This window comes from Anopheles nili, chromosome X (assembly GCF_943737925.1).
Source record: "Anopheles nili chromosome X, idAnoNiliSN_F5_01, whole genome shotgun sequence".
Lineage (NCBI taxonomy): Eukaryota > Metazoa > Arthropoda > Insecta > Diptera > Culicidae > Anopheles > Anopheles nili.
Window position 1 is genome coordinate 7,755,428 of NC_071293.1, and position 9,740 is coordinate 7,765,167.

A 9,740-nucleotide genomic window follows, 5' to 3' on the forward strand; every position below is an offset into this window, starting at 1 on the left:
GCGTAGCAGGGAATAAGTGCAGGCCCGATCGAGCGGCCCGGTTCACGGCTCGTTCATTCCATTCGCAATCATCCGACGGTGCGGTCCAATCGATCCCAGGTGGAAACCTTTCGCGTACACACCCATTCTCTCTCACTCTGTTACGCTGTCTTTGTATTTTTTGTGCGTGTGTGTCACGAAACCAGCCAAGTGCATCTTCGTCCCCGCGAGTGTCCACGAAGGCCCGGTTTTTGTCATTTTATTCCCCGCTGTATTGTTTTCCGCGCACATTTCGCGCCCAAGTGTGTAGTTATTCGATTGTCCCTTAAGCGTGTGTGAAGCGCGTGCATTTGCGAAAAAAAAATGTCGTCCAAGGTGCAAGAAAATGGCAGTGCCACCAGCAACCCAAGTACCGCTTCAAGCAACACCAACGCGGAAGCACCCAACACCAGCTCGATGGCTGGGTTGCCTCATCTCGAGTCCCTCGATCGGATGTTGAAGTTGCCGGTGGTGGATGCGACCTGGCAGCAGACGCAAAACGTGTACGGGCGCGTTAAAGGTAAGCCCTCTTCAGACGCCATTCGCGAGGCGGCCATTTCGGCGCCATTTGTCGAACGATGATTTATCTGACTTTGGGGGGGTCATTTCACTTATCGCTCGGGAAGTCGCTCACGGGGCTAGACGAAGGTTTTCCACGCTCCGGTGTCAATTCCGTTCGATTGGGAGCAATGAAGGTTTTCTTCCAGCAATGGCGTCCAAGCGTGGGAGTCATCGTGAAAATTCAAAGATGGAGAACACCTAAAAGCACGTGTTTTAGATCATTATCACACCCAAAGTGTGCGTTGCCTACGGAAGGTGTAGAAATGGGCAAGAGAGATCCGAATCACGGTGAAGGACTTCGGTCTAAAGTTCACTGCCAAAGCAAACGAAAACCGGTCCAAAGATGACGACAGACTGGGGGATGTTTGATGACGCAGTCAGATGCGCCATCGCACCGAAAAGGACAAGCGAACGTTGGAATTCGCTCTTCTTTGGTTTAGGAAGTAAATTAGACATTAGAAAAACGCATCTTTACATAACATCATTACTCTCCCAGTCACATAGCTGAAGCGTATAAAGCTTTATTATTTTAACTCGCTTTTATGCAAAAATCATTCAGCTTTTGTGGTATTCCTGCAACAGAGCACGTGCGATGGTGCAGACTTCAATCACCCAACGCCTGTAAAACGATACAGTCCCGCATAACAGCTTTTCCTCAGAAAGATGGCTGTCGTCATCTTTTCCGCCCTTCTGCCGTACATGCGCCATTTTTTTGCTGCACCCTCATCATCGCACCCTCTCATGTGAGAAAGCAGCAATTGCGGCCCTGTTCTCGAACATTGCGGTACTCCCCATAAACCGATGAATGAACTACCTCAACCCCCATCATGAGGGGTTGATACGGCCCTTATCGGAAGACGATCTGTACCTGATGCTCTGTCCCTTTCCCTAAGCTGGTAGGGAACGCAAAGGGTAGCGGGGAAAAAAATTAAAATAGGCGCGCTCATAATAATCCCATTACGAACGAGTGTTCCCGGTGGTGGAATGAAGGGTAGTTGAGGAGACCAGCTCGTCCCGTTACGGTTGGTTGGTCAGAGAGCTCTGAGCAAGCGGAGGGGGTGCTGAAAATATACGCCCTTCGTGAATCACGGACCAACACGTGACCACACACGCCTCCTCCATGCCCTCCAGAGGACGATGATTCCTCGCAAAAAACACCCTGCGCGAAGGGTGCCACTTAAGGTGCGCGACAACACTTCAATTACCTTGCACCGGTTTCGGTGCATGTGCCGTATGATTAGGTCCATTTCCGTAGCCCTTAAACGCACCGGCCCGATCGCCTCTAGAAGCTGTTTGCTCTAGCTTAAAACACACACGATGGCTGGAGAAGGAAATGACGTCAGAACACCGGGGAGGAACGGAAACCTTCGACACGTACAGTACGAGCGCAATGTGCTCGGGCAGGCGTTATCAAGTCTTGGGGTTCGTTAGTGCCCTCTAGCTGACTCGAGTGCGTTACTGATAGTGTCTTGTGTATTTCTGAGCAAAGAAGGCAAACGCAATTGACCAGGGCGATGCGGTGAGTGGAAAATGGTTCAGTAATCGGTCCAGAGTTCAGCAACCAACCGGCGAGCATAGCGTCGACTTGCACAGCATCAAACCGGCTCGTTTTCTTATCTGAAATGCCTCATTTTGAAGGCGGTTCTGTAAGAGGGATCGCTGGGTATTTTTGGCAACTTGGGCTCCTTATGAAAGACTTTAGAATCTATACTCGACTGATCAATTATGGAGGATCAATTATATCGAACAGGAGCTACTTTATTTTAGGCCATTCCGGATGGTTGATTTACAATAAATGGTAGATAAGTACCTACCTTTAGTAGCTTCTCAGACCTGCTCAAACTTCCTTGACGTTGAGACAAATGCTCCCCAAAAATTATGAAATTTCTATGGGTTAGATCGAAACTCCTCTGATAGCAGTAGTACTCATGTCAGTAAACGTCTTATGTTCTCGTCTTCTCGTCACTTCCAGACTGCAACCCACTGCTGACGTGGGCTCTCGGTACAGCAGAGGATGTCGTGTGTCGAGCTGTCACCATCTCAGCACCACTCGTCCAGAAGCTTGACCGGCCACTCCAGTTGGTGGACCAGACATTGGTTAAGGGCATCGACAAGCTGGAGGTGAACGCCCCCATCATCAAGGAACAACCGGCCGAGATCTACCAGCAGGCACGTACGAAGGTGATGGAGACGGTCAAGCCACACATCGAGAAGGTGTGTGAATTGCGGTCGGCTTCACAGCAACGTGCTGCCTCGCTGAAGGATCTCTCCTGGCGTAAGGCGAACGAGGTGTTGGCAACACAGTACGGCAGCCTGGCGGTCAACAGCGTCGACACAACGGCACAGCTGGCCGAACGTCTGCTCGACTACTACTTCCCGAAGTCGGAGAGTGACACCGATGACGATAATGGTAGGTGTTGTGGGTTAGTTTGTCCCGCCTTTTTTTTAAGACATCTTGACTGATGGGCATCTTTTGATACATCTCTTACAGTACCCATCTCCGCCAAGGATGATCCCGTGCTGCACACGGTGCAAACCGTTGGCCGGCTCTCGAACAAGCTCGCCCGCCGGATCTACCGTACCGTCTCGACACAGGTGAAGTCCCTGCGAAAGGAGGACGTTCGCGATTACGTCGCCACGCTCATCGCCGTGCTGCACCTGACCCAGTACCTCAACTTCATCAACGAGAAGCGGCAGGCGGTCGAGAGTGGCCACAAGGATGCGCCCAGTGAATCTGCCACCGTTGCCGGAAGCACCGCCAGCACCTCCGATGTGGTCGCCACGACGAACAGCAGTAAAACGTTGCAGCAGCAGCAGCAGCAGGACTAATGCGGGTTGGAGAGGGGGCATGATGGTGAAGCGAGGGGAGGAGAGGGAGCTGATAGTGGTAAAAGGGACTTTAGACTAATGCGCATCCATATCCAACACGCTCCCAGCTCCTTCAGCACACCTTGCTGGCATGCATACACACACACACACACACACACCTAGCACGCTGAAGTCGGAGTGGCATAATCACTCACTCAATTGCACATAACTATAGCTAGATGAAGGACACACAGAGAGCGAAATAGTACATCAATCTACGTTAGCTATAAGGTGTCTTTTTTTAGGTTCAGAGCTTTCCAGATGCGTTAGGAATACCCCCGAAGGTATTGCGATGGAGAAAGAGTGAGTGAGAGAGAGAGAGAGAGATACATAATTAAACACACTTGAAGTAAAAAGCGAAACAAACGCTAACACAGGGGAACCTTAAAAGCACCTTATCGGGCCAGAACAGTGACAGGGCGTCGAGTCGATCCTTATCGGCGAGTTGCACGTATCGTACACCTGCTGTCCCAGCTGACCGGGAGTGACGCAAAGTGACAGGACGAGCAGTTAAGGACAGACAGCTCTTGCGTCCGTTTGCCCAAACACTGTGTGTGAGTGTATGTGTGCATGTGTGTACGTGCGAGCCGCGTCCAATGCGCAGGCTAGCAGGTCTAGATGTAATTCGATATCTAAGCTTTATCCACGCGTGCAACCGTGCACTGGCTTCTATATATGTTTATTTTTTTTTGTTTAATGTATACTTTTAATGTTTAATGTATACTTTTTTGTTCTACAATTTTTGTTTATAAAAAAAACATGTTAATAAAATATGAAAAAAAAAAACAAGTAAATTGTTTGTTGCAAATCGCCTTTTTCATGTTATTTTGGGCCATTGCGCCATTGTTCCTTCTTTGTTTCGGTACAAACTAACACTTGAAATGTGTTCTGCATTCCGATGAAGTTCGAAACACATCCCGGATGGGTTTTTTCGCCACACGATGAGTTCAACGGTTTGAATTAACCCGGAAACCCGGGCCCGCCGATCCAAAACGTTAGTCAATTTTTTTGTAGGGCAACCGAACACCTTCTACAACTGGGTAACCCACTTACTTGCTGGTGTTCTTGTTATTTCCACCACCAACCGGTACCTGTACGTCAAACAATTGGCGACCTCCTCCAGCGCGAGGTTGGCGTGATAAAAAAAGAAAACGCCATTTGCCCCAAATCTGTGGCCGTGTGCAGCTGCACCTTGCAGTGATAAGCCCAGAAGGTACCAGATTCACGTCACATTTTTCACCACCACGAGCCTTATAAGGGTTAGGGAGCTGATTCTGATTGCTGATCTTTTGATTGTCGGTTAATTCAACTCGCTGGTTTCTTTTGCTAAATATAGTCTTTTTACGCAGAACGCGCCTTCAGGGACACCTTGGCTTTCCACGATCGAGGAAGCTCGCGATGAGCGGAAAAATAAACATCAATATCCCAGCCACCTCTAGACCACCCTCTCTTCTTCCTCTCACCCCCCCTGAGGTCTATGGTTTGATTCACCCCGGCACGCGTGCGTCACTGGGCACATGTGTGTGACTGGGTGAGTCGTCACGCTCAGCACACTTTAGCCGCGGATCACGCCACTTTCGCACTTTGATCGTTCGAAAAATCGAGCCCACCCCGCTTCACGCTCCCCTCCCTTCCCCTCTCTCCTCACCAGAGGGGGTGACTCCGATGGTTGCGATTCCACGACGGTTGGGTTTTGCCGAAGGTCTCATTACCGCTTGTTTCTTGACGTTTTGTTTGTTTATTTGTTCGTCTGAGGGCGCGGGATGGTTAGGATGAGACGTTTGGGAATGACTGGTGAGGGGTGCTCGTACATGTTCATGGTGACGTTTCATGGCGCCGCACCTGCTCCGGAGGTTCCCGGGTGTGATTTCACTCTAGTTTGGAATTTTGAGAGATGCCAAAGATACACAGGAACCTAAGGTTTTAAGGTTTTGCAAAATTCTCACGTGGATGGGAGTTTTAAGCATTTACATATCTTTCAATGGGGCATAAGGTGACATAAGGGGACAATTCTTAGAACCTGGGAAGTGTGAAGCTTCGAAGGCATTGTGTGAGGGTGTTTTTTAAATGTTAATTCTCGTTTCATCGTTACATTGTGGCTCAACACTAACAGTTTCTTTACAGCAGCTGTAGAAGGTGCATGTGATGCATTTTACATGAGCCCTTATCATCTGTAGCGGAAGCAAGACACCACGGGGCATGCATCTGAAAGGCATGACATAAAACACGCAGTCACAATCCAACTTCTGGCTTATCTCATACTAGTGGAAGCATCGAGATACGTTGGAGTTTTGCGATAAATACGAATTGCAAAGTTGTCATGATTCTTATCTTTTTTCTTTTCTTATATCGGTGTCTCATCAGGATCACCGGGATTGTCTTCCACACTGGTATAGGTGCGCAGAATTGGTTAACATGTTTGTCAACGCAAATTATGTTCCTTGAAAAATTTCATAAGCGTTCTTCAATAATACATTTGAATGTTTAATTGAACCCATTGTAGCGGCTCTGCAGATACGAAATTAGTAAGTCGAGATAAATAAAGATCGATAAATAAGTCGAGGTATTTCAGCTAATCGAAACGCTAAGATAGCGATATTGTAATTATTAATAGCTTCGTGAGATTTACGGAATACAAAACTGGTAAATTTGTCACACTTTTATTGCGCCGTCAGACGAGTGGAGTCGATAGAGTTTATTTTCAATGAGCCTCACTATCGCACGCGGGACTAGTTGTCACTGGTGCAGCAAAACAATTGTGTAACGCTATCGGTGTGATAAGAAAAAGCGATGAGTTGTGAACTTTGCTTTGACACAGCCACTAACAGCCAGTAGCGAACAGTATTACGGTACAGAAGCTGACGTGTACTCTTACCGTTTATGACAAATGTAAAACCAATTAAATCTGATGTGATGATGTAACTAATAGTCGATGATCGTTACGCTGTTCGCCACGACGGTAACATCCTGGTAGAAACGTGATTGGTTTCCAGCGTTGATTTTAAAACTAGTCTATTAATATAAGTTCTGAGGAATCGTTGAAGAAAAATAAGTTTCATAAAAGTTTCATATAACGAAGGATGCGAGTTTTATGCTTTCTGATGCATTTTCTAAGTTATTCCTCTGGTTGCATACCTGCAGGCGGAAACAAGAAAGATATTGAAAGCTTCGTCAGAGCTTTAGCGCATGTTAAAGCATATTTGATTTGAAATTTTCGCATGCCGCTTTAAAGTTTCATTCATAAACAAGGTAATACATTCATTGCCATGGTAGAAAACAAAATATTTATTATGATTTTTAATAAAATACTTATTTACAGAAAGACTATAATAATCTTAGAATAAAAAACAAGCTTATTTACTTACTTATCTTATTACAACTTTGAATAGCTTGCAGCCTAACTAACATTTTTAAATTAATCCAGAATTCAAATAAAATACTGACAAAACGAAATTGATACAGATGTATAAATTTTTGTTATATTGTAATTATTATTCTTTTCTACAACGTCTATAAAGTAGAGAAAAAATTTACTACAAAAACTCTCCACTCACTACTACAATACTCTACAAATTTTCTACAATACTTTATACTTTATCAAGAAGAGTATACTAATATATTGCTGAGCTAATAAACAGGAGTAGTAATCAAGAAATAGATAAAAGTTGATTTTTCATATTTTTCGAACAGGTTGACGAGTTGTAAAAAAGTATTTTAAAAATGCTTAAAAGTTAAATTCATTGGCATAGCCCCTGTTCCTGTCTCCACCAAATTCATAGCTCTTGATATGAATTTCATAATTTATTTTCATGAAACCTCATTGCTTAAACTGTAGTGCAAAATTTATAATATCACATAAATGATTCAAATGAGCATCAGAACAGAGCTTATATAGTCAGGTTTAGGACTCAGTTTTAGTCGAATCGAAATACTCGGTACAAAGTATTTTTATGCCACTTATGTACACATACCTCAATTTGAAAAATAAAATACATTTTCTTAGCTGAAGCTTAAGTTACTAACATTTCATTGATTGTACAATATCTGTAAAAACTTGTTTTTTGTGTTGCTTAACCACCCATCAATTAAGTGCGTTTGTTTCTTTATTAATCAGCTTTTCAAATTTAAACATGATGGCAAACTTTAAAGAATTAATTTCCTTTCAACTTAAGAATTAACAATCTTGATCAGCATCAATGGGATGTGAATATAACGTAGCTCTATAATAATTGCAATAATTGCATAGTGGCATAAAATTTTCAATATTACTTTGAAGAAGTTAACGCATAAAATTTTATATGTTATTGACATGTAAAAATCTATGAGAGAATTTTCTAATGAGCATTAATATTGTAAAAAATAAAACAAAAGAATCTAAAATGAATAATTTCACCTATATGCTACCTCAATATATAATAAATCAATATACCGTTAAATAATGTAAAAAATAATAAAATTTCAAATAAAAATCAAATTAATTGTCTATTTTTTCCTTTTCTTTTGTTCGTTCATAGCAAGTGCTGCGTGGTGCAAACATAAACAGATCGCCAATCGAGTTTTAGGTCATTCAATCCATATCATGCAGTCCACCATCCTCATCTTAATCTAATATCCGTACAGGTCCTGCTTCACATCATGAACAGGAAGAACAGGTCCTTGACGAGCATTACAGTCCCTCAAATACATTACAGCCCACCGCTAAAGTGTCCGATCTGCTATTTAAGGATTTGCTTTTCTTTGTTAGACGCCAAATTCATTTGGTACAAGAAGGCAAATCAATGTTAAATATAAAAGTCAAATAAATTTGAAATGTTAATGCGTAGCTCATTCTAATATTTATTTTATTATAGAATAGATTTGTATGTTTTATTTATGTAAAAAGAGATTCAAAAGATCTAAAAATTTCTTTTCCAAAAACTCAATTCCTAAAACTTGTAAATGTAATATGAATGATGTAAAGAATTTTTTCAAATATGAATGCAGTTAAGAGTCAAAACGATCAGCTCAGATATTCAGCAGGATATTATAGGGTTATTACGACCATAACGGAATGTTTTTTCAAAATATCAAACAGCTCTTCGATTCTTTAGCAGCAATAAAAAACGAATCGTTCGCCTTGAGCCTGAGGCGAAAGTTCACGCTGTTCACTTTAGTTCATTTTACGATCTTCGCGCGCTCGGCCATTGCGCAGCACAATGGGCGAAGACGATATAAACAGTATGACGTTTTCATTTTCATGTTAAATCCATGCTCATTTCAGTCAAGAAATAATGCATAAGTATGCTTTAACGTTACGTTTTAGTTTAATTTTAATTAAATTGTTTTATAATTGTTTCAACATACTTATGTAAGGAGCATATAAATTAAAACATGTATTAAAATAATCATCACGAAAAAACCTATTTAATATCATTGATGCTTAAAATTGTTTTTATAATTAAGATATTTCAATTCCAGTTTCCACAGTCCCGGTATACATCCTTTGATATTTTGTTCAATTTTTAGATAGCTGTTTCCATTTTAAAACAATTGAATTCCTGTGTTTTTTAGTGTTTAATTGTTCTTTGCAGATAGTATTTCTTATAGTATTGCCAAAAAGTAGTTAAAAAAAGTCACAGTTGTGCTAAACAAAGTAGTAAAATATTATAAATAAATAATATAATTTGTTATTTTTTAAAATATAATATAATTTTTTAATAGTTCATATGATAAGTTTAACAAATAATGATTTCTTTATATGAATTTGTTTTTCCTATTTAAAGGAAAAACACCAACTCTACCAAAACAGTTTCCATTTCATCATCTCCCAAAACATCCACCAACCACTTTAATTACAGCGAATTCCTATAGTGCCTCGTTCGGGCGTCCGAAACCGGCGATCCCGTCATCTATATAGACAACGTACACCGGTTCAAGCGCATGATTCTTTCACAAGCAGCCTAGCGCGTCGTACGGACGGCTCAGAACGTCGTCGTTGCGTGTTACCTGCATCTCGAGACCGGAAACTCGCGTGTTGATTCCCGTGTTTTTTTTTTGTAAACCCGTGTGTCCGTTTGAAGACGAACGAACAAGATCGCGAACCGCGAGTGATATAGGTCGAAACGTCCTGTACAGTGTTGTGATGTGTGAGGAGTCGTCGTGGTGAACATCGCGAGATGTCTGGACCCGGGCGCCGGTGTTCCTGTGCCGGAAGTGCCCGCTAGGTGGAATCCCTTCGAAGGGAAGAGATAAAGCAACACAAAAAAAAAAGAGAAACAGCAGAATTCACATTCTCCTCCCCGCGATCGTTAGTT

At 42.6% G+C, this 9,740-nt stretch overlaps 1 protein-coding gene across 1 annotated transcript; it reads left to right on the forward strand.

The window, feature by feature from the left end:
* The first annotated feature begins 342 nt into the window (after window positions 1–342).
* Window positions 343–4,222, forward strand: LOC128728274 (lipid storage droplets surface-binding protein 2-like). Its single transcript, XM_053821894.1, has 3 exons — window positions 343–538; window positions 2,552–2,989; window positions 3,071–4,222. Exons 1-3 carry the CDS (start codon window positions 343–345, stop codon window positions 3,406–3,408), a joined length of 972 nt encoding a protein of 323 aa, XP_053677869.1. The 3' UTR covers window positions 3,409–4,222.
* The last annotated feature ends 5,518 nt before the right edge of the window (window positions 4,223–9,740 follow it).